This window comes from Aedes albopictus, chromosome 2, assembly GCF_035046485.1.
Source record: "Aedes albopictus strain Foshan chromosome 2, AalbF5, whole genome shotgun sequence".
NCBI classification, from domain to species: Eukaryota; Metazoa; Arthropoda; class Insecta; order Diptera; family Culicidae; genus Aedes; species Aedes albopictus.
In genome coordinates, this window is record NC_085137.1 from 363,710,176 (window position 1) to 363,736,443 (window position 26,268).

Genomic DNA, 26,268 nt, shown 5'->3' on the forward strand with positions numbered 1-26,268 from the left:
GGAACATTACTGTACATATAATATACATAATACATAATAAAACAGCTTGTTCTACTCACGCAAGGCCATTAACAATGAAATCAGCATGAAACTGCGATTTCCGGCCGAAATAATTTACACTAAAAAAAAATTATTACTAAATGTGAAAATTGTGAAATGTTTGAATTGTCAAAACTTTTTTGTTTATTAGTTTATTATCACCAAATTTTTATGGTAGATTGCTAATCTGCCGTAATTCTGCAAAGTGACGTAAGCGACATTGATAGTTTTGGCCCATTTTTTGGTTATTATGCATAAAACTCTTGCTCATCCTTTAAGTTTCTTTCCAAATATGATAGATTACGATTAGATCTTGCATTCTAATACAGCAGGAATACCATTCTCACCCCAGATATTATAAATAATATACCAAAAAATTTCGAAATTTTGAATGGCGCTTACGTCACTTTTCAGAATTACTGCAGTAGTACAATGGACCGGTTTCCTTAAAAAAATACGTTGGTAAAAAGATAGGGTTTTGAGATATTTGAGTTTTTGTGACAAAAATGATATTTTTTAATGTTAAAAAAATATTTTTTTTCACAGTGTATATTTTCTTAGAAATCACCATTTAGTTATCTAACTTTGCTGAACAATAAAATCAGCATCAAACTGCGATTTCTGACCGAAATAATTTACACAGAAAAAAATATTTACCAAATGTGAAAATAGTGAAATGTTTGAAATGTTATAACTTTTTTGTTTATTAGTTCACCATCACCAAATTTTTATGGTAGATTGCTAATACAATGGACCGTCTTTCCCAAAAAAATTACGATGGTAAAAAGATAGGGTTTTGAGATATTTGAGTTTTTGTGACAAAAATGATATTTTTTAATATTAAAAAATATGTTTTTTTCACAGTGTATATTTTCTTAGGAAATACCATTTAGTTATCTAACTTTGCTGAAAAATTCATAGCAATCGAACGAACCATTTTGGCTGTGCAGATTTTTGAATATTTTTGAACCATTTTCACATACACCCTTTTAAAAAGTTAGTCGTGATTCAAAATAAAAATTTGATATCGAAAAATGGCGATTGAAATGGAACTGAAAAACTGTGCAAAGTTTCAGTTCAATAGAAAATCATGAATTAAAAAATTTCCTTAATTTTGATGCTGTTGCTTGGAATCGCTCAGTGAAAGGAATCATTAATCAAAAATAAGAGCGAAGTAAAAGAAGACCAATACATAATGAGTTTTGGAGAAAAGGGTTACCCCTTGAAATTTATAAGCAGCTTTTATATGTGCCAAATGTTCATGTGTTCTCATATGATTAATGCAATCTATATAGATAGCACTCAAGAAGTCATTTGATCATGTTGCTTTAATGAAGAAATATATCATCGAATTAAGAGCACGTAAATGGCTTTTCCTTTTTATTTTTCTTCCTCTTTGGATAACGTTCTTACTGGGACAAAGCCTGCTTCTCAGCTTAGCGCACTTTCACAGCTATTATATAAGATCCTACCCTAGTAATGATCATTTTGCATGTGTATATCGTGTGGCATGCATGAAGACACTATGCTCATGCTCTAGGAAGCAAAAGAAATTTCCACTGCGAAAATTTCCTTGACCGACCGGGAGTCGAACATAGTTTTAGGTTATCACATTTTGCTTTTTGAGTCGGACTTGTTCTGTTCCAATTTTGACTCACCGTAACTCGTAGCAAGCACCATCGACTGTGCCAAAATTTTGCTGAACAACGCCTACCCCGTCCCGGTTGACCACTGGAACCATTCACGTTTCACTGATTGAAATTTTTGGCTAGCTATCTGAAAAATAACGCAACCCATCATGCCCACGCCGCACACGCGTTCAGTATAGCCGACTACCCCACAACAGCTACAGTGACCGCAGCATACAATCATGATAAGCTCCTGAATCCCCACCAAAACCCAATAGCATCATATCTATCCGTGTGCACCAACCAACAACGAGCGAATGAATGCCTCTGATCGATGATGGAGTAACGTTGCTCGCGGTGAATTTGAGTGCTCTGCTCGTACAAAGGTACACACACGGAGACTCGATGATGTCCGCACAAACATCACGTGCAGCACGTCCATCCACGCTGGCTGATCCAACAACAACGGGTATCATCATCATCGTCGTCAGAAAGCACAAGATGGATAACCGTTTGGCTACCCATAGGATGATTCCTAGAAACTCATCCGGTATCCGATTGGGTGTCAGTCAGATGGGTTATTGATATGGTGCTTTAAACTGACGGAACGCTTCTCATGTTCTGCTGAAATGCATGCTGAAGTGTAAATGGTGTATTTTACAGTTTATTGAGGCAGACGATAATTGTGTATTCTAAAACAAACTTGCAAGCCGATGCCTATGTTTCAACTTTTTTTTTGAATCTATTAGCTTAGAAATACAGTGAAGTGGTTCAATATTTGTTCCACAGTGTTTGAAAAGTGAAGTCCTTCTTCCCGAACGAAGCAATATTTCTTTGACCGATGCTTTTCATCTCAAAGTTTTGGACTCCAGACTTCTTCCCCATACCCTCAAACAGCCGCCATCTTGGATATTGGACCACCATATTGGCTATTCTGGTTGCTATTTTTTGTCTGTATTAACGAGATTTTTAGCTCTAGGCTAATTCATCTCGAGACCAACACTTTACTTCCCTTCCGAAGGAAGAACTCACTCTTTTGTGAGTTTGTCGGGAGTGGGATTCGATCCCAGTCTGGTTGCTATTTTTGGACTCCGGAAATCCTCCATATACCAAATATACCCATATTGTACAGGGGATGGCCAAAGTGTTTGGGATAGGCTACTTTTTTTCTCCCACAAATAAGTTCAATAAGCTATAACTTTTCATAGAGCGCATCAAAAAATCTCAAATTTTGACTGTTTGTCAACCTATTATGTGTGTATCATTGGTACAAATTTGGGCTCGATTGATTAATATTTCGCAAAGTTAGAACCGTTCGGGCAAAACACTATTTTTCAGACAACTCATTTTTGAACTGCCATATCTCCGAAACCAGTGAACCGAATTGAATGAAATTTTGAACGCACACTATCAATATGTAAATGCTTCACAAACTATTAAAACATAGGTACTTTTTAAACGTTGAAAAAAGTTATCATGGATTGACACTTTTTGGATTTTTCTCGAAAAAATGTATTTTTTTACATCAATGTCAATAAATTTTAGTGTTGATATCCAAAGATTTTCCACTTCTGTTCTCAAGTTATCTCTAATCAGATATATTAGAGCCTATTTAGATTGAAGGAAGAACACATTTAGTAATTTTTGTGTGGTATCGGAAATTTGACTTATTTTTCTCTATATGAGTAAAAATTTAAATCCGGTTTAACTTAATTCGCCGTGAGAAAATATTACATTTTATAACGTCGTATCAAGTATCAATATATTGTTGATAAACGTTAAAAAATTCATTCAATTCGGTTCATTGGTTTCCGAGATATGACAGTTCAAAAATGAGTTGTCTAAATAATAGTGTTTTACCCGAACGGTTCTAACTTCGCGAAAAATTAATCAATCGAGCCCAAATTTGTACCAATGATGCACATATAATAGGTTGACAAACAGTCAAAATTTGAGATTTTTTGATGCAATCTATGAAAAGTTACAGCATGCTGAATTTTTTTTGTGGGAGAAAAAAAGTTGCCTATCCCAAACATTTTGGCCATCCCCTGTATACATAACATATCAAAAAATAAGAGATGTCTTTTTTTCCTATCAAAAATTATCTGCAGTTTTGTAAATTAAGCCACGTTTTCTCCATACATTTCCATGCGCACCGGCAACAGCATCCGAGTTTACGCCTGCATGTATACACAAAGGCGCGTGCCGCAAAATTTGGCCAAATCGGAGGTTCGTTACCGTTTTTGACTATTTCTCAATGATACGGGCATTGTTTTATAACTTTTTTAGTGTTTTGAAAAGCTTAAACCTTCAGCTATCCATTAGTGGGTCAGAGTTTAAATTCGTGTTTGTAAACACTGCGAAATAACGCTGCATTTATGTAAACGGCCGGCCCAGTGCGCAAAAGTGGCATGATTTACAAAACGGCAGACAACTTTTGAAAGAAGAAAAAGACATCTCTAGTTTTTTTGATATGTTATGTATAAATATCCCAGCTTTCAATTGTTGCAAAAATTTTGAAAATCGGTGGTTGCCCTCATGGCGAAAAAAATGTTTTGGTATAAAAATCCAAGATGGCGGCCGAAATCAATATGGCCGACCCAACTTTTTATTATTGTAAATAGTAGCTCTATCTTTCTTCTTTTCCGCAACAACTCCTTTTGAGGTGGTTGTTGATGAAACTTTCTAGTTATAACGGTTTAAGTGAGCCACCATTTGACCAAAATCGAGGGGTCTGCAAAAATTGTTGTGGCTCTAACTAACGGGGGGTCCATCAATTTGAGTAACCAAATGCATTTTTCTTACTTTTTAGGCAAGGGCTTTCAGAAAATCGGCACCTTAAACATTTTTGAAGACAAGGTGTAAATAGTGGGCCGGTCTCAGCGAGAATTACCCATATACCAAATATGCTCATATTGAATGATATATTAGTCATTGAACAGCCGCCTTCTTTAAATTTTGGGACGCCATATTAGATTTACGATCGCCATCTTGGATATTCTGGCCTTCATTTTTGGACTTCGGACATATTCTCCATATCCATTTTGCATGATATAGGCTTACATGGTCATTTTTCACAAAATTGATCATAACTCAAGAAAGAAAAAAAAAAATGCATTCCAAAAATTTCTGCGATCAAAGCTTATAAAATCACCTTCTCAAAAATATTTTTTTGAAAATTTTTCACGAATTCGGGCACAGTTTTTCTGGCTTTTCTTTATAAATATTCTCAACGGTGGAAAATTTTGTGGAAAACTTTTTCCACTTCATATTTTTTTTGGACTCTTAAAAAAATTGCTTTTGCTTTTTCACTAAAAAACCTTGTTTCCACGATGCTTCGTTCTTGAGTTAAGATTAAAAAAGAGGCTTTTATGGCACATTTGGACATTTTTCAACAAAATTGGCCATAACTCAAAAACGAAAAATAAGTGCACTCCAGTTCCAGTTCATATTTTTTTTGATTTCTGAAAAAAATTGCTTTCGTTTCGTTTTTGTTTCTACGATGCTTCGTTTTTTAGTTATGGTTTTTCAAATTAATCAATCAATTAATCAATCAAATTATCAGGGGAAAACAAAAAAATCCACCTGAATTTTCCAGGAAAATAGACGACCCTGAATTTTTCTCAATTTTATTTTATTAATTTATCCATGCACCTATGGAAAAAGCTTCATGAAAATCTGAGACCCTTCGGCCCAATTTGTACGATAATAAAAAAAGGCACTTTTCTAACATTTTTTATAAATATCTTTCGTTTTGTCGATGATTACGATGAGCAGAGTATATGGGGTAATTCTCTGACGATATTTTTAAGGACCCCTTAGCAATGACAACATTTTTGACGGATGCATGCAAACTTCTTTCAACATTTCTTGTGACTTCCTCACCGAGAATTGTAACGTGTTCCCGATATTTTTGGTAGATGCCTTATACTATCTTGGCGTGTACTCAGACGACTGAATTACAAAGTTTATAATAAACTCCACAAAAAGGTCAATGTTTCGGTAGAAAACTGTCTAGATGTGTGATAAATTGTTTCCAGTACTGTCAATGTAAAATCAGAGCTAGTTAGTCAAGGTTCCCCGATTTCAGGGCTCCTTCACTGGTACATTCCCATGAATGTGAAGAAACCGCTTGAGGAATTCTTGAAGAAACTGCTGGAATAACTTTTGAAATAATCCATGGAACAACTTTTGAATAAATCCCTGCTGAAATTTCTGAAATTATTCTAGGGATATTGAAGATATATCCGAAAGTGTCGCTGAAGAAATTTCAGAAGAAATAAAAAAAATTGAAGAAAATACTAAATGAATTCCAGAAAGAGTTTATGAAAAATGAGGAATCTTTTAAGAATCCATAGATCGATTTGATGAAGAAATTCCAGAAGGAAATTTTGAATAAACACCTGGAAACCATTGGTGGAATACCTAACAAACCCTCTTGGGATATTTTTGAAAAAAAAAAATCCTGGAGGAATCCCGTTAATAAAAAAAAACATTTTATTTAATGAATTTTAGGAGGAATCCGTACTTAAATACCTATAAGGACGAGGAAACCCTGGAGGAATTTCTGAGAAAATACATAGAGAAATATCCGGCGGAGTTTTTGTTGAAATCCCTGTGTAAATTTCTGCAGGAATCTCTGCAAGGTTTTCTTCCAGCTTTTCCATAAGAATCCTTGTAAGATCTCTGAAAAAAATGTATAGAAAAAAAAAATCTGAAGGAATCCTTGGGAGATTTTCTAAGAATTCCTTGGAGAAGTATTATAATTTATATTACTGTGTATTTTTACTTGTGCTAATTCTACACTTCCTTGGAGAAGTTTCTGGAAAAGAAATGCCTTGAAGGAATATCTAAAGCAGTATGAAGAAATCTTGAGAATTTCCTTAATAATCTTTTGTAGAATTTCTAAAGCAATCCTTGAAAAAAAAATCTTCAGAAAGCTAATGAAAAAATATTGAAGCAGTTATGAATTTCTATGAAAAAAATCTGAAGAAATTCGTAGATGCATTTCTGGAACAATCTGTGCAAGTTTGTTTGAAAGGAATTTTTAAAATATATTCTAAAGGATGCAACATTTTTGGAAGCTATGCATGCAAGACTTCCTTAAGGAATTCTAGGAGAAATTTCTAGAAGACATTTTTAAGTCTAAAGGAATGCCTAGAAGATTTTGTGAAAGAATTTCTGACTGAATATCTTTAGGATTTCCTGGATGATTTTTTAAAGTTAATCTAAGAGAAGTTTCTATAGGAGTCCCTGTAAGAATTTCCTTAAGAATCCCTGGGAGTAATTTCTAGGATGGATTTCAGCAAAGGTTCATGAAAGAATTATCGAAAAATCTTGGACAGTTTTTTAAAAGTAATTCTTGGAGAAATTTGTATTGAAATCTCCGGAAGAAAATCTGGAGGTAATTCTAAAGAACTTATTAGTCGAATTTATAATAAAAGCCATGCGAGATTTTCCGAAATAATTGTGATGGAACCCTTAGGGCAGACTCTATACCTATAGGAATCCTCGAAGAACATTTCCGAATGGATCTCACATTAAAAAAAAAGACTGCCTAGATGAATTTTTAAAGAAATCCCAGGAAGATGTTCTGACAGAAATTAATATTTCCAAAGAAAAAAAATCCCTGGAGAAAATTTCGGAAAAAAAAGTCCTTGGAAGATCGTTTGAGAGAAAATTCTTTTGAGCAATACTCGTAGGATTTTACGAAAACATAATCTAGAAAAGTCTCGAAAAAAAAGGGTAAATCTCTGAAAGATTTTCTAAAGAAAACCCTGGTCTAATTTTGAAGGCATATCTGAAAGTTTTATTGAAGGAATTTGTGGAGAAATTTCTTAATAAAAGTCTAAAGAAATTTCTGAAGGAATCTTCTAACAAATTTCTGAAAGAATCGATGATGGAATTTCTGCTCAAACTCATGGATAAATGAATGAAAAAATTGGAGGAATTTCAGAAGTCAATCATGTAAGTTGAGTTTTGTGGAATTTGTAGAATAGGAAGATTTTCCAAACATTCCAATTGAAGAAAATTTCCGAATGATTTCATTTTTAGACAGAAACTGTGAGGAAATTGAAAAAGATTTTTTTTAGAAGAATCCTTGCAGATGTTTTTGAAAGGTTCTCTAAAGGAATCTCTAATCGCAATTTCTAATGTGATCCAATTCATGAAGCAATTCATGCCAGATTTCGTAAAAAAAAAATTGTGACACTCTCTACCGAAGGAAGAATTCACATTTTGTGAGTTTGTCGGGAGTGGGATTCGATCCCAGGTCCTCGGCGTGATAGTAAGGTGCTTTAACCATTACTTCAGATCCGCTCCTCTCGGAGACATTTTAAAATGAATGATACTTTGAACTTTTTGAGTTTTTGGGACATTTATGCAAATAACGTTATTGTGTATGTCTATTGCTCAATGGCTTTTGAATCAATCATACACAGTGTACGCAAAATATGGCACCGCAAGCGAAAAACAGGCAACAAAGAAGGCACGGCAACAACGCTTTGTTTTTTCGTTAGCAGATAATGACAAAATCGCTCCCGAGTTTGTTCACAACAAAAACGGTAGGAATATTTGTCTCGTTCTATTCACATCGTGATTTTCTCATTGTTTTACAACTGAAACTCGACTCTAAGGATGGCAAGAGTCTTAATTCGTCCAAATGCTCATAAATTCGATGATGTGGATCGAAAATTTCAGCAGAAAAGCCGAAATATCGGCACACGCACGGCAAGCGATATTTGTTTTATTGCTCTCATCGCTTGACATGCGTTTGTTGCGGGGCGCCTTTGTTACCGACATGCACCGCTTAGGACAAAGCGTTTGTTTTTCGGCGTGATCCGTTTTTCGTACCCTGATCATACATAAAACTGGAGACAAAAGATTTCGATCGTAATACGCTAGCTAAATATTGGTTTATCCGTTATTTAGCAATAAATACTAGTATGTACATGGGTAATTCTCGCTGAGACCGGCCCACTATTTACACCTTGTCTTCTACACGATAATCAAATACTAAATTGATCCATTCGAAAAGAAATCTCCCAGCTGATTACTGTGGAAGTGCTCATGAGTCGAGAAGCAGGTTTTGTCTGAGTTGATAAGTTACAACAAACAACAATAAAAATAGTTTGGGCAAACAAGCAGATCTCGCAAAAATCAAATAAAAAAACCACTATTCTAGCCAACCGGCTGAAACATAATTTACTTTGCAATTCAGAATTTTCTTTTTTTGCGCTTCGCTTAATTGTCTTAAACCGCACTTGCAAACCGCAAAAGCAGCTCTTCTCCCAAGTGCGAGGAAAAACCACCATTCTAGTGTCATAATTAATTTCCCTCACTGACTGAACTGCTGGCTGGTGTATACTCGCTCGCTCGCTCATCCCAGCAACGGCAATTCCCTTGCGGAGCGAAGTATGCTTGCTGCACTTTTTAGCCGTAAATTTCCCAAAGTGATTCATTAGGAGACCATCACTTCGTTTGCTACTTCTACCATCATCCTTCCACCAGCCAGCCAGCCAACGAGCAGTGGCAGCACTCTGCGCGAGACTGTAAGTAATTGCATCATAATGAGGTGCACTCAGTCGCGCTTCAACAACGATGACGAAAACGGTGGCGGCTGCGACGATGTTGATGACGACGACGACATCTCCTCCAGTGAAAAGGATGACATTTTAAGGAATCTCAATCCTGGTGTTGCCCATCGCGGCGTTTCTTTCGGTTGGCTGCAGCAATGTCCTTCTATAGGTTAGTAGACTGTGATCAGCCTCCGCCGCAGCGGCCAACCAGCGCACAGTGGAGCACCTAGTACATCAAAACTGATCAAAATTATTTTGATGCATTTTCACAAACCAAATGCAACCCAAATTAGTAATGAAACGTATTTCATAGTTTCATAGTTTTTTTATTTCGTCATTAGGGTGACCAATTTTAGTCAAGATTTTTCGAGACTATTTTTTTTTTCAAAAAATCACAACTTTTGAACCAGTTGGCCGATTTTAAACTTCTTTTTTTTTGCTTGAAAGCTATTGAGTTCTAGTTTTCAGCAAAAATACGTTCAGAGGGCCAAATAGTGTTTTAAGGCAAATAATATCATATAATAATATAATTATCACGATTTTTTCAAACTGTTGCAACTTTTGAAATCGGAAACATCCGGAAGGTTTTCTTTCTGCATTTGAAAGAGGAACAATAGTTTTATCATACACTAAACGCAGTTTTTCCGGAAACAGCCGGAAAATCAACTTATTTCATTTTGAATGTACGGTAAAGGATTCCATCAAATATTTTTTCAATATTTTCATATATTGTATGTAAATTCAACGTCAATTTGTTTGGGTTTCAAATTAACAGAATAACAACATTAACCTTCTTTAACAAACTGCATTGTTGAATTGATTGACTATAAATTTCATTCACTTTGTACGGTCAAAACTAGCACGCGCTGTGAGTTATATCAAAGAAAACGGCTAAACTTCAGCTTCACTTAACCTCTTCTGATAAGCGTAAACAAAACATTTGTACACTGCTTAGCTGTCAAATGATTACACGATAACTACACTTGGCAAAAACACAACGGAAAACCCAATTACTTCATTTTGAGTTTTTCCACTTATGATCAGGTTTTGATGTGATTTACTCCAATGTGCAGCGGCGGAAAATATTGACAGACGACTTGGTTTTGGTTGTGAAGTGGAACAAATAAAAAGCCACTACCCTCATTATGTCCCGCGAGGAAGGAAACTTTTGCCGTAGCGTGGTTGAAGAAACCGCCTCCTCCGAAAGCTAGCAGCAATCAACGAGCCCGCGAAAATTGAGTTCAGCAGGACGACGAATGTGGGCAAAGTGATGATTTGGAGAAAACGGCGACTTGCCGATGGGCGGTGCGGTGATGATGATTGTGCTTGATGCACCCCATTGTGAAAAGTGGTTTTGGCTGGGAAAATTGAAATTTGAATCTTTTTGCAGAGACAGTAATTTGGAGTAACAAAATTATCTCATGATTGTCGTTTGTTTTTTAATTGGTGGATTTAACTAAATTACAAAAGTGGTTACGACGGGATTGATGGTCTTATGACCTAAACTTCTGATTCGTATGCAGAATGTCCTGGAACCAGTGCTGAAATGTCATTTTGACACATCTAAATTCAAGCAAATGCAGCTCATTTTAGACGATCAACCTGAGAATATGGTATATGAAAAACTTGTGCGGCTAGACCAGTTCTACAATAAAGTCACGGAAAACCGCTCTTTGTTTGAATATTTAAGGTAAATGTCACGGACTATATTCGAAAAATGCCATTTGATATTCACCATGAATATCATTGGCATTTTTTGAAGGTAGTCCGTGACATTTACCTTAAACATTCGAAAAAGATCGGTTTTCCGTGACTTTCTTGTAGAAGTGGTCTAGCCGCAAAAGTTTTTCATATACAGTCTAGACTCCTACTACACGGTTGGTTCGGGGGTGCAGTAGGAATCCGTGTTGTAGGATACCCAGAGCTTATGGGATTTCCCCTAATTGGGGGTGAGAGCGAATATCTCAGGCGTATTACAAGATAGCACCATACTATCTTTGGCAAAGTTGTAGTACTAGAATAGATCTACCATCCAATACCCACTAACATCCAATTAGTTGGCAATTTGGCCGCTAGAGGCGCTATGTAGAAGTGCTTGCTATGTACACTCGCCAGTAGAAGCACTTATAAGTTATAACATGCGATATCTCAAGATCTACTTTATTTGGAACTATGATGTCTTCGGCAAAGTTGTTCAGTAGGTCAAGAGCAATCTGGCGATACACCAATTAGTTTGTGATTTCGCCGCTAGGTGACGCTAGTCGTCAAGTAAAGTTTCAAACTTCTCTATCTCGGGATCTAGAGCAGATACAAAAATGTCGTCTTCGGCAAAGTTCTTCAGGAAGTCAAGAGCTATCTGGTGATTCAACAATTGATTGGTGATTTCGCCGCTAGGTGGCGCTAGTCGTCAAGTTAAGTTTCAAACTTCTCTATCTCGAGATCCAGAGCAAATAGAAATGTGTCGTCTTCGGCAAAGTTCTTCAGGAAGTCAAGAGCTATCTGATGATTCAGCAATTAGTTTACGATTTCGCCGCTAGGTGGCGCTAGTTGTCAAGTAAAGTTTCAAACTTCTTTATCTGTGAATCCAGAGCAAATAGAAGAGTGCCGTCTTCGGCAAAGTTCTTCAGGAGGTCAAGAGCTGTCTGATGATTTAACAATTAATTGGTGATGTCCCTGCGAGGTGGCGCTAGTTTATCAAGTAATGTTTTAAACTCCGCTATTTCGGAATCCAGAGCAGATAAAAAAGTGTCGTCTTCGGCAAAGTTCTTCAGGAAGTCAAGAGAAATCTGGTGATTCAATAATAAGGTGGGGACTTCACCGCTAGGTAACGTTAGTTTGAAGTTTTGAACTGCTATATCTCGGGATGCAAAGCAGATATAAAAATGTCGTCTTCAGCAAAGTGCTTCAGGAAGTCAATATGGCTATGCGCCGAATTAGTTGGTAATTTCGCCGCTAGGTGGCACTAGCTGTCAAGTGAAGTTTTGAACTGCTTTATCTCGGGATGCAAAGCCAATAGAAAAGTATCGTCTTCGAGTTTTTTTTTTCGGAAGGTCAGGAGCAATCTGTTGATTCCGCAATTGCAATTGATTACAACACCGTAACGAGGTGTTGCTAGTCATGAAGTTAAACAATTAAATGAAACGTTCCTGGACTGACTGAGAATCGAACCCGTCAACTGCAGCATTGTCACGCTGAATACCAGTGCACTTACCGCATTAGCTATATGGATCCTGAATTCCTTCCGCATTAATAGGCAATCCATCTAAACGACCATTCGTCCGCAACGATCACGAAAAAGTCATCCGAACTGTCAAAGTTGGGTTGATTTGCTCTTCGCTCTCTGACAACAACAAAGAGAGTGGATGAGAGACAAAAAAGAACTTAAAAGTGAGTTTAAAAAACTCAAATTTAGGTACTTGAGTTTCTCCGTGTAGAGGGTAGGACCTTACACCCCTGGTCTAGCTGAAGAGCTGAAGAGAAGGCAATAAAAGATACACATGTCCACCATAAAGGAACAAACTGTTGTACCGCTTCGGCCACAGAGAGCGAGAGAGAGCAGTTTCCGCTGCGACTGAGCGTAGCTGTCCTCGTTTACGCAGGAGTAGAAGTTGACTGTCAACTGGGAACAAATTTCGCCTACCCTCTATCATGTTTTAGAACCAGTAAAAAGACGTAACTACCAAACAAGAAAAGTTCAATTTTCGATTACAAAATTGAATTAAATACCGTTTCAAATAATTCAGAAAAAATCAGTGTTCTGTTTTCACCATTATGAAATATTAGCCTGTACTCTCGCTTGTTTTTGTTGTTGCTTTGTTTGAAGAGCGAAAATCGGCTAAAAGTTGAAATCTCCCTGGGCGATTATTTTTCTCAAATGAAAGGATAATTGAACACTGTGACTCAAGAAATATCGATAATTACCGACAACACTGATCATAAGCATCTAAATCGAGAGAAAAACACTGATGTTTGTGCTTATGTTGATGTTTATAAAACCATTAAACAAAGGATGTTTACAAATTAGAACCAACAGTAGATGGCGCGCAGGTGGGCATGTTTGGGTGGGCGTAGAGGGTGGGACCTTACACCCCTGCGTTTACATTACTGCATGTAAATTTCAAGCGCATGTGTCTCAAAATCTGTTAACAGTACGCATGATTGGCTGATTCCTGAGCGGACAGTATCATCTCACGGTAAATGGCTGTAATTTTGTAGCTTCTGCTAAAATTTTCAGTCTATGCTTATCTTATGTGTTGTTTAATTTTCATGATTCCTTTCTGTGTAGGGTCAAGTGAAATCAAACGATTGCTTATTTCTCGAGCGATTCCTTGCTTGAATATTCCACGCATCGGGATAGGCCAAGAAATTTCTCACTTTCTGCTTACTACCCATTATCTGTTAATTGCTCTTATCTAAGAACGACTCAATCATTTTTATCAACGCAATCATTAGTTAATCATTAATTGTTCCATTTGAGAATTTGCTGAATATCAAATAAAAAAATCAATGTAGAATAGCTGATTTCGTTCAGTGCATAATGATTTTGACAGATGAATTGTTTCTGTTGTTGTATTAGTGCCTAATTGAAGCGTACCACAGTGTACTGTGCTATTCGTTTTATAGCGTGCGTTCTCTGAAAGCTTGCAACTATTTCCGGCGGTGGTTTTGTGCGTGTTTTGACGGTAGCTTTTCGGTAATCCAACTTCTTACTTGTGTTAAAGATAGTGAGAAAAGTAACATCATGTCACAGGAAACGACAACAAAAGCGAAGGTAGGAACTCCGGCTTGTTTCTATCAATAGAAATACACTAGAACTCCAATGGCGCTTTTGTCACTTTTCCTATTTAATTAAATTGATAACTCTAATTGTAATTAATCATCGTTTTTAGGTATTCATCTTGTAAAGGATATTTTGTTTTGGTAAACAAAATTTATTTGACACTTCTAGTACCGCTAATGACGCTGTAAGGGCGTGGCAAACTAGATGTTAGTCACACGAACAGCCCCGACATTGGACTTCTGTGGCTAGTTATTCTACTTTTCTATCGTAATAATGCTCACACTGCTCAAGCGCAAGCTTGTTTATGAAAGAAACTGACAATCTGGCCGTAAAACCAGTTTACTGTTTTGAATTCTATTGAAATCACACATTAAAGTTTTGAAAAACAATCGATAGAACAAGAAATAAATAAAAAGTATTTATATCCCAGCTTAATTATTTAGATCCTTATGATTTTAGCCAACAGCCATTTACGGCGATAAGATTGCGCCCATTTTATTTGTACACCGGCGGCTGATTATCCGTGACACCCGGCGACTGCAAAAACAGATTTAGTCAGGGTAAATCTTTTGTGTGCGTTCTGTGGACGGTTTTAATAGGCGCCACCAGATGAATGGCTAGTACTGTAGGAATCAAACAAAAGATACGTATTTTGAAGCCTGTTATATTCAAGTGGACGAATGTGTGCTATTTTTAAAGATTGTTTTATACCATTCCGACTAAAAAGAGAGAAACAAATCTGTTTTTTTTTTTTGAGTCGAAGAGATTTTTTTACGAAACGAACTCAATAATATTACGAAGTTTTTCGTTGAAGAAAACACCAACAAGATCACCTGACATAAACTTTTCAACTCGTGTAAGTCTCAGCAATTCCTTCTCTGCTTCTAATTGCACGTCAGGCAAAGCAGATTGAGAATCGCATCTAAAGCTTTTGATGGAGTGCTTCGCATCGCTCCTGTAGCAACAATGAACGCAAGATGTTGAATTTTTGCAAGCTTTGATTGCGTGGTAGCCGTTTTTGTCTTTGGCCACCAGACAAACGAAGTAATCGATGCATGCTAATGGATCTTCAAACATTGTCAAGCAGACGTGCATTTCTACAGCGAATGTTTGTGTTTGATGTCCTGTCGGGCCACGTCGACTGTGCAGACATACTTGAGAAGCTTCGATTCAATGCCCCGTCCCGAGAAACTCGTCAGCCAGATTTTTTTCGCCGTTCGTTTCACCGCACTACATACGGAATGAACAACCCTCTAGACGTTTGTTGTACACGCTTCAATGAAGTAGCCTCAATGTTTGACTTTGGAATTTCGAAGAATGTTTTTAAGTTAAGAATTAGTAGATAAGTTAATTTTGTCTGTGCGATATTTTTATTATGTCGAAGATAAATAAATAAATAAATAAATAAATATATATGCACATATCGTCGGTTTCCTGCAATAGGGGCACAACTCAAAATTTGTCATTTTTGAGATTTTGATGGTAAATGATGAAAAACTATGTAAAATTTCATCTCACAAAGACCCGTTCCAAAATTCGTTGTGAAACGCGAGATTTGGGCATTTTCACCAATTTTCCGCAGTAAGAGCACAACTCAAAATCAGTCAACTTTTTCAATAGTCGTTGAAAAATAGTTGTCAAAAATTCATGAAACAGATAGTCCTTCAGCCCCTTTCAATGATACAAGAATCAAAATTTGTTTACTTTTGTCAAATGATGAGAGAAATAAGTGAATTTGCAGGAGGTGCTTCATGATTGCCAATTTTCAAACGCTTATTCTGAAAATTCACATTTTTTGAGTTGTGCCCCTATTGCAGGAAACCGACGATATGTACGTCTCTTTTAGCCGGATTACCGAACACCGAGAATATGAGACAGCTCAGCTATTGGGAACTCGGTAATTCATTACCGAGCACGACATTTTTTGTCAAATTGAATAAATACTTTTTATAAATGCATCTTCTGTCAGGATTCATGAATTCATTGATTTTTGTTAATAATCGCAGAATACATTGTTGTCGTACAATTCTGTCACTCTACAAATGAAATTCGTTTCATTTTTTTTACAGAAACGAAGATCATTGAGTTTGAAAGAAAAGCTTCAGATTATCGAAGATGTGGAAGAAAAAGGATTGTCCTATGCAACCATCGCAGCCAATTTACATGTAAACGAGTCCACCATTCGTACAATCATCCGACAGAAATGCGATATAAAGAAGATTGGGCCAGTAGCTTCTAAAATAAGCGGTAAAGTTCATCGGCTGCGGGATCCCGTTTTTTTGGACATGGAAAACGCGTTGAATTCAATGATAGAGTGTAACACCGAGCGCGGCTTTCCAGTGGACTTTAATTACATCACAGAAAAGGCTCTGGAGTTCTACTCCGTTTACAACAAAAAGCATGGAGTAGCAGAGGGAAATATCAAGCCTTTCAATGCATCCAAGGGCTGGTTCCAGAAATTCTGCAAGCGGTACGGAATCCACAACGTTCGTCTGCATGGTGAAATGGCTTCGGCTGATATTGAGGCTGCTGCAACCTTCCCGGCATTCGTTGAACAGGAAATCAAAGCTGGTGGGTATTGTCTTGATCAAGTGTTCAACTGCGACGAGACCAAACTTTTCTACAAAAAAACGCCCCAAAATTCATACGTCTCGGATTATACTAAGAAAATGCCTGGAGCAAAGGCCGACAAAAAGGGATTTTCAATCCTTTTTTGTTCCAATGCTGCTGGGTCTTTGATGACAAAGCCTCTTGTCATTAATAATGTGGCTAAACCGAGGGCAATTAAAGATGTGATTCATTCAAACCTTCCTGTGCACTACCGAAGCAATAAAAAAGGTTGGATGACACAGGACATCTTTAATGACTGGGTTGAGAATTGTTTTGCTCCGGAACTTGAAAGCTTCTGCCGTTCACGGAATATCGGGTTCAAGGCTCTTCTCTTGCTGGACAACGCGCCATCGCATCCGACAACGTTCGACCATCCCAACGTGAAGCTGCTTTATCTGCCTCCCAACACCACATCCTTGATTCAACCCCTTGATCAGGGCATAATTAGAAACTTCAAGTTGCTCTACATCAAAAAAAGCTACCGACACATCCTACAGACATCAGAAAGAGACAGTTCGTCATTGATTGATTCGTAGAAGAAATTTGATTTAAAAAACTGCTTCGATTGTGTGCAAGCAGCAGTATCGGAAATCAAACCATCCACACTACAAAATTGCTGGAAGAAAATTATTCCCAGCTATTTTGAACAAACAGAGCCACCAACCGAGGACGAAGCGGTACTGAACGAAATTGTTCAGATGGGTGCAGACTTCGGAGCGGCTGGAATAACGGGTGATGACATAAAGGACATGATCAGGGATCAACCGGCAACAGTGGATGAAATTGTTGCCATCTTGGAGCCAGAACCAGCAAGCGAGATCGATGTCGTTGTCCCACCACCGGATGCTGAAGAAATTGATAATAGGATCAGACAACTGAGCGAACTAGAAAGCTTCTGCGCACTGGACAGTAATATGGAACGAAGCCAGAAGATGCAGGACATCATGCAAGAATTCCATCCCCAGCTCAAGCGTCTGCTCACAGAATGGAAAGAGGAAAAGACAAAGTAAACTTCATTAACTGTTGCATTTTTTTATTTCTAAAATATGAATAAAACGAGAGAATGAATTTAATTCTTTTGTTGAAAAATATCACATTGTCGCCACCAAGCGGCGAAATCACCATTCAAATGTGGAATTACCAGATAGCTCTTGACTTCCTGAAGACCTATGCCGAAGACGACATTTTTCTATCTGCTCTTGATTTCCACATAGAGAAGTTTGAAACTTTACTTGACGACTAGCGCCACCTAGCGGCAAAATCACCAATTAATTGTTAAATCACCAGTTAGCTCTTAACTTCTTGAAGAACTTTGCCGAAGACGACACATTTCTATTTGCTGTGGATCCCGAGATAGAGATGTTTGAAAATTTACTTGACGACTAGCGCCACCTAGCGGCGAAATCACCATTCAAATGTAGAATTACCAGATAGATTTTGACCTCCTAAAGAACTTCGCCGAAAACGACTCTTTTCTATCTGCTTTGGATCTCCAGATAGAGGAGTTTGAAACTTTACTTGACGACTAGCGCCACCTAGCGGCAAAATCGCCAATTAATTGTTAAATCACCAGATAGCTCTTAACTTCTTGAAGAACTTTGCCGAAGACGACACATTTCTGTTTGCTGTGGATCCCGAGATAGAGATGTTTGAAACTTTACTTGACAACTAGCGCCACCTAGCGGCGAAATCACCATTCAAATGTAGAATTACCAGATAGATTTTGACTTCCTAAAGAACTTCGCCGAAGACGTCTCTTTTCTATCTGCTTTGGATCTCCAGATAGAGGAGTTTGAAACTTTACTAGACGACTAGCGCCACCTAGCGGCAAAATCACCAATCAATTGTTGAATCATCAGATAGCCCTTGACTTCCTGAAGAACTTTGCCGAAGACGACATTTTTCTATCTGCTCTGGATCCCGAGATAGAGAAGTTTGAAAATTTACTTGACGACTAGCACCACCTAGCGGCGAAATCACCATTCAAATGTAGAATTTCCAGATAGATTTTCACTTCCTGAAGAACTTTGCCGAAGACGACTCTTTTCTATCTGCTTTGGATCTCCAGATAGAGGAGTTTGCAACTTTGCTTGACGACTAGCGCCACCTAGCGGCGAAATCACCAATCAATTGTTGAATTACCAGATAGCTCTTGACTTCCTGAAAAACTTTGCCGAAGACGACTCTTTTCTATCTGCTTTGGATCTCCTGATAGAGAAGTTTGAAACTTTGCTTGACGACTAGCGCCACCTAGCGGCGAAATCACCAATCAATTGTTGAATCATCAGATAGCTCTTGACTTCCTGAAGAACTTTGCCGAAGACGACATTTTTGTATCTGCTCTGGATCCCGAGATAGAGAAGTTTGAAACTTCACTTGACGACTAGCACCACCTAGCGGCGAAATCACCATTCAAATGTAGAACTACCAGGTAGATTTTGACTTCCTGAAGAACTTTGCCGAAGACGACTCTTTTCTATCTGCTTTGGATCTCCAGATAGAGGAGTTTGAAACTTTGCTTGACGACTAGCGCCACGTAGCGGCGAAATCACCAATCAATTGTTGAATCACCAGATAGCTCTTGACTTCCTGAAGAACTTTGCCGAAGACGACATTTTTGTATCTGCTCTAGATCCCGAGATAGAGAAGTTTGAAACTTTACTTGACGACTAGCGTCACCTAGCGGCGAAATCACAAACTAATTGGTGTATCACCAGATTGCTCTTGACCTACTGAACAACTTTGCCGAAGACATCATAGTTCCAAATAAAGTAGATCTTGAGATATCGCATGTTATAACTTATAAGTGCTTCTACTGGCGAGTGTACATAGCAAGCACTTCTACATAGCGCCTCTAGCGGCCAAATTGCCAACTAATTGGATGTTAGTGGGTATTGGATGGTAGATCTATTCTAGTACTACAACTTTGCCAAAGATAGTATGGTGCTATCTTGTAATACGCCTGAGATATTCGCTCTCACCCCCAATTAGGCAAAATCCCATAAGCTCTGAGGTTCCTACAACACGGACGGCCGTGTAATAGGAATCCGTGTAATAGGTGACCGTGTAGACGGAAGCCGTGTAGTAGGAGTCTAGACTACCATATTCTCAGGTTGAGCGTCTAAATGAGCTGGACGTGGTTGAATTTAGATATGACGAAATGACATTTTCAGCACTGCCTGGAACAACATCATTTCTGTATCTTAAAGGTATCATGGTCAGCTCGAGCCGGATCCAGAGGTACGTACTCCTTCATTTGGGAAATTAGTGCCATCTTCCCGTGCCCGTATTTTTCCTCCTCTTTGTATTCTTTTATATCTACTTTCTCTCTGTATAAATATGCGTAGCCATCTTTAGAACTAGGAACGAGATTAAAAAGCCCATTCCCTACCTTCCAATTTCACAGTAAACTATAACCAATCTATCCTCTCACACCTATAGGTAATGCAACTAATGAACTGTGCCGCATCTTTCACAGTAATCTGCTACATATCTCTTACCAGGGGGCATCCACGCACAAACGTGTGAACACTCTGGTGTGTAGGTGTGGCGAAAATCGACTCCCCGGACCGAAACGTTAGCGAAGATTTTAAAGTAATCGATGCAAATTTGTCCCTGGAAGATCTTCAAAAGAAATCCCTTAAGAAACTCCTAGAGGAGTCCTTAAAAGAAAACAACCTGAGAAAGTTTCTTGATGAAATCCAATAGAAATCCCTAGACGAACTTCAATAGCAATTTATTAAAAAAAATCAAGAGGAATTCTGAAGAAACATCATGGAGAGTCTTATAAGAAGCTTCAGAAGAAGTGCCCAAGATAGTTTCTGAATCTCTGAAACAGTTGTTGGAGGAATCTCTCTACAATAGCTAGGAGGAATACCTGAGTTGGAATCATAGGTGAAAATCTAAGAAGCCGCCGAGCAAGAACTGTAGGGAGAATTCCTGGAGAGATTCACGTCCCTAAGTCCCTAAATCTCCAGCGCGAAGGCCTGAAGAAACTTCAGAAAGAATTCTTTTAGGAACCCTTCTTTCTTTTAGGATGATCCCAGTAGGAATCCTTCCAGCAGCTCCAGCATAATTCATAATTCTGGGAAAGGAGATTTTTTTTTATCTGTATTAACAAGATTTTTGGCCCAAGGCTAGTTCATCTCGGGACCCACGCTTTACTTCTCTTCCGAAGGAAGAACTCACATTTAGTGAGTTTATCGGGAGTGGGATTCGATCCCAGGTCCTGTTAGGAGAAATTTTGGGAATAAGTCTTCAAGAAATCTACATAGTCTAGCAGGAATACCTAAAAAAAACTATATGTGGAATACCTAGAAATAATCCATGATAGATTCCAGTAGAAATTAATTATTTAATGGAAATGATTGATAAAGATAGACATCCACCGTTGGAATTTTATGGAACAATTTTCTAAATTTGTGGAAGAGCTCCAGAAAACATCTCTGGATTTCAGAAGAGCTTCAGAAAGAATCTTAGGAAGTAGTCTAGGGAAAATTTCTGCAGAAACTCCATTATAAAATCCAAGAGTAACTTCGTAGCAAAAAAATCTTTGAAAGTGATAAAGAAAGCTGGAGAATCTTTAATAGATAAACCTTGAGCTAACTGGTGGAGAAAACTTTCGTAAAATACGTAGAATGTGTTTCAGGAATGAACCTTGGAGCAACCTTCACCAGAAATCCCTAGAAGAGCTGCAATAGAAAACCATGGAAAAAATCTTGAAGAAGGCTCTACAGGAATTCTTTGAAGTAACGCTAGCATTATTCCTAGATATGATTATAGGAAACATCGTAAAACTAGATTCAGGAAGAAATTCCAGGAGAAATCTAGCCTAGAGAATCTATAGGATGATCCCGGGAAATACTCCTGTAGATATTTCTGAAAGAACTTTACAAGGAAGCCCTGAAAGAATTCCAGCAGGAGTTCTTTGGGAAATTCCAGGAAGACTTCCTGAGAAATTCTAGGAAAAATTCCAGGAACAATTCAGAGGGAAGCCTTGGAAGAACACTTTGAGGAATGTGTGAAAAAACTTCCTAAACAAATACCAGAGGTGCTTTTGCAGAAAATCGTTGAACTCCAGGCTTGACCCCGTCGAAATGCAAGCAGAACTTCTGGTACAACTTTAGAAGGGGAAATTTCAGGCAGGAAGTCTCGTAGAGATTCCCGAAAAACTTCAAGAATTTATTATTTGGAGAAATTCCAGAGGGAATTGTTGAAGAAACTTCAGGAGGAACTCCCACAGTCTACCTGGATACTAGTTTAGTGTTCTATGTGATTTGCACAAAGTACACATTTGTTTAAAAGCTCTTAAAAGTTCTTCCTCGACTGCATTTTCTTCCTTGCAATTGCCACATTATTTCAGCACTCCATCCCGGTCATTTGCCGGAAGCCATGCTGCACAAAGCTACCAACTGCGTTTCGAAATAACTTTCAGTTCGGAACATCTGTTACACTATTTTTTATAGTTTCCGTTGCAGCAACAGAGTGCCGTGTCTGGATCGCAAAGCTTCCGGCTGGTTATGTTACGGCAATTTCGAACCAATCGATGCAGCGATGGATGGTCGGGCAGCTAGGCTGTTCATGTTTTCCCTAGATGTTAAATAGGAGGAAATTTACAATGCATACTTCATTCTTACACATGTGATCGAGAACGTGTACCAGAGAGCTTTTAATGCAATAGTTTGAATTGACACTATGAGCTTTGGCTGCCCTCTGGTTAATAATGAACAAACCTTGATATAATGCACAAGATTTGGTTCAGGCGATCACTTATGATCATTTCAGCTTTTAGTGTCTATTTATATTTGTTTTATTCCCGATTTAATGCCAAACATGAAATTAATCCGGTAAAGTTTTTGTTTTGGGGTAGGACCAATCCAACTTTGCATAAGGGGCTGTCCATAAACCACGTGGTCATGAGGGGGGGGGGGGGGGGGGTGGGAGGGGGGTTCGGCCGATGACCATTTTGTATTGACGAATAAAATTTTTTGTATGGACTAATGACCACGCTTGGGGGTTGAGAAGTCCCAAAAAAATGACCACGTGGTTTATGGACAGCCCCTAAGAGGTCATCTCCAAAACCTCGTGACATTCTTGGTAAGGCGTTTTTTTATTGTTGTAATATTGCATTTTCTTTTATGTGAATCTTCTCCATACTATTGACGAATAGGGCTACTTCTTTTCTATTTCAACTTGGATGTCAGTGAGCATGAATAGGATTTATCAATAGTATCACTAGTTAGTAATGAAGAGATTGAATTTATTCATCCAGCCATCACAATAGAACAATGGGAAATTCTTTTATATGCAATTAAAAGCGTATTCCAGCTGATTCGGATTCTCGGACACAACCCCCATACCAGATGGCAAATACCTACTTCAACCCACATAACAATTCAGGATGCATTCGCTTTTACAAGTATGGCCACCACAAAACTGAGCCAGGTCATACTCCGGAACAGGGATGCCAGATGATTTTTCCAAAAATCTGTATCAGGATTTTAGAAAATCTGTATTTGTCTGTATTTTGAAACTGTTGAAGCGCCCTGTACCGTCCAGAGGCTGCATTAAACACTACACGGAATGTGATATCTTTCATTTCATTACAGTCCGACGATCTTTTTAATAAACTATATTGAAGTATCACAAACCATCACTTATCTTATATTACAACGATTCACTTTTTCTTACATCACCTTGACATTTTCTGTATTTCTTCATCGAACTACTAAGTTTAATAATCTATAGACACTTCTAGCTTCTTCTTGACCAACTACTAAGTCCTACCTACAGCCTTAGGACAGTATCTAGAGGTGTCCCACATGGGAGCTCAAGACTTATCCGATGTGCTGCCTGCGTTAACGTTGTCACCGAACTCCCCGACTACTGGCCCTCAACGACTGACCCCGACTGAAGCCAAAGCCTCCGTATTTATAGCCTCAATTTCCTAGCAATACCCGAAGCAGCTTGGGCGTGTCTAAAACTCCTACGATCATTCTCGTCTTGCCGAAGATGTCACGATAATTCCTAACAATGCCCGAACCAACTTGGGCGTATCCAAAACCCTACCAAATGAAAATACTAATAAGTCCAAAACCTAGACCTCTACCTATCCTACTTGTCCTCATCGTGATTAAAATCCTTCTCTTCTTGAGAACATCACGACTCTTCTATCTTGGGCGTTTCCCAAGCCCTACCAAGAATATTAATGCCAACGAAAAACTTAAATCTCCTAACCACGCCTGACTTGGGCGTGTTCGCACAAAACCTACTGAGAATCTTTACACCAAGGCCTACATCTTCTAGCCCCGCCTCACTTGAGCGTATACAAGGCTTGGGTGTGTGAAAGAATTGACCCCCACCATCGACGTCATTATCATTCTCCCCATCATCATCATCGTCACCATCATCATCCTCATCGTCTTTCGGAATTGGCACCCAATTCTTCAAAACAAAGCAACCGCCTTGTTATTCAAATGTACCCTTGCTTGTGCACAATGAACCCTAGCCGGGTCCCGGCCACGGATGTTGGTTGAAATTGTACTCCAACATTTTTTTCATTCGGTTTACTTGAAGACAAAACAAATCCAGTGCAAACAAGCCAGGCGCCCTATGCGGCCAATACGGTGTCGATTTCAGAACATTCCAGCTAAGGTTCACCTGAGTTCAGAACCTTACCCGGCCAATTCGGCGCCTTGATTTCGAAACAAAAATAAACAATCTTTGTTCCAGCGCGATCAATATGATGTCGCGGTTCCATATCATTCTTTCGGGTTTATTACCCATCGTTGTCCCAAGCGTAATTGAAATTGCATCACACCGACTGGACCTAACGCGTTGCAACACGATCGCACCCGGCCACCACCGGACGATGATGGGTTATAAAAACTAGGTCAATAACGAATGGTGCGATTTTCGTTGCTTTCAATATGCCGCGCGTGAGGTAGGTAGACCCTACTATGAAAATTGAATCTAAAATCCCCCCCGGGCAGCTGTTGGGAATGTGGGGTGAAAATGCATTTTTGTTTCAGTTGAATTGACTTTGAATATCGGAGTGCGTGGGAATATTTAGGTCTATGCATGCCCTCCCACTTAGCGGAGTTTGAACGTGTATAAAATTTCACGTTCAAATGTTAGTATGTGGGTAAAATGTATCCCCCGTAAAAAAAAAACTCAGCATTTAAATGATGATGCTAACGATGATTGTTAATATATAATCTGAAATTGCTATACTAATCTTCATCTTCCCTGTAAGTGTCTCAAAATGTTTTAAGTTACAGTTTTTCAACTTCCAAAAAAATCGTAAATTTACCGCATTAACTTCCTTACATTCTTCCTCAAGAGATTGACTTCATTGGTACTCGCTGCTGCTCCTCTTGATTCGTCGTAGGGGTTGTTCGTCTGCCATTGATTTCTACCTCTTCTTGTTAAATGTCCAGATCGCTTGGTTAGTCTAAGGTCTCAGATGAGTGGTATCGTTGCACTTTTGTTATACTGGTTTGTCCTGAAGATAATGTAGTTGCTGTTACCCCTGTGTTTGCCATGAAATTTGGGTTCCCGGATATCACCTCGGTCGGATTGTTCTCCATGCTTGTAATTCCCGCGTCATTGTTTGCATTGAAAATAGTTTTACTGTTGTTTTCTGTTGTTTCTCGAAAAACGTCTCAAGCTGCCTTCCGAACTGGATTGTATATGATTGATATTTACGGCGATGTGGTTGGTAAGCTATCGCCCTTTCTTCTGGTTTTGGTTGGTTTTGGATAAATCTCGACTGTGATGTGAATCTTGTTGCCTTGACCTGGCGCAAATAGTGGAATTGTTGCACAATCTCTAAAGCGTTTGTAATTATTTGACTTAAATTCCAAAGTTTTTTTGATGATGTCAATACGACGTGTTTTTGGTTTTGGCTACTGTTCTTGTATAAAACACGAAGTAAGTGCTTCTGCAGTGGTAAAAATAATGCGGTTGATGAACACTACATTGTGTCGGAAATTTTCGGGAACTTTGATGACGTCTTTCCTTTTGTCTCTCATCACATGTTTGTATGAATTGTTGTTGTTGTGGTTGTTGTATTTCGTGATGTTCCGCACTGTTTGGTGGTCCATATTAGCAGATTATTAGATGTTCAGTAATGTTTGTCTAGATGTGCCCCCCGAGTTGACCTTGAATCGTCCCCGGTGATAAAATTATGTTCGCTGAATTCTCTCCTCCGTCATACCAACACCTTTGACCTTCAACTTTCCATCCGATCTGTTATTCCTTGTCATCGTACCAATTGGCTGTGGTACGTTTTCATAGAGGTTCCGTTGAACTGCTCCTCTGATTGCTCTCGCCAGGTGTTGCCTTCTCGTCTTGTCCGCCCGCGTCATCTCTCGAGGAAGTTATATTTAAATTCTATCGAAACCATCGATTTATAAAATATTGATCTGCCATGTCAAACTGAACTTTTAGTCTTCATGTTATTATTATTCGTTTTTCTTGTATGTGCAAAATATAACCTTTACAATAGTTTTTTTTTTTTAAATCTGCACCATTACATTAATCATGCTTTGTTACCGTTACTTTTCTTAATAGTCATAAACTGTTATTATTATTTTTTTTTTTTTTTTTTTACTCAAAAACCGTAAAATATTAA

General features: G+C 38.3%; 2 protein-coding genes across 11 annotated transcripts in view; one reads left to right on the forward strand and one right to left on the reverse strand.

Annotated features, from left to right (window-relative positions):
• The window catches only part of LOC109622630 (potassium voltage-gated channel subfamily KQT member 1), a 601,129-nt gene that overhangs the window by 260,906 nt on the left and 313,955 nt on the right, over positions 1–26,268 (reverse strand). The window lies entirely within an intron of this gene.
• On the forward strand, positions 11,131–17,644 carry LOC134288858 (tigger transposable element-derived protein 1-like). Its single transcript, XM_062854765.1, has 3 exons — positions 11,131–12,155; positions 16,102–17,147; positions 17,289–17,644. The coding sequence occupies exons 1-3, from the start codon at positions 12,127–12,129 to the stop codon at positions 17,642–17,644; spliced, it is 1,431 nt and encodes a 476-aa protein (XP_062710749.1). The 5' UTR covers positions 11,131–12,126.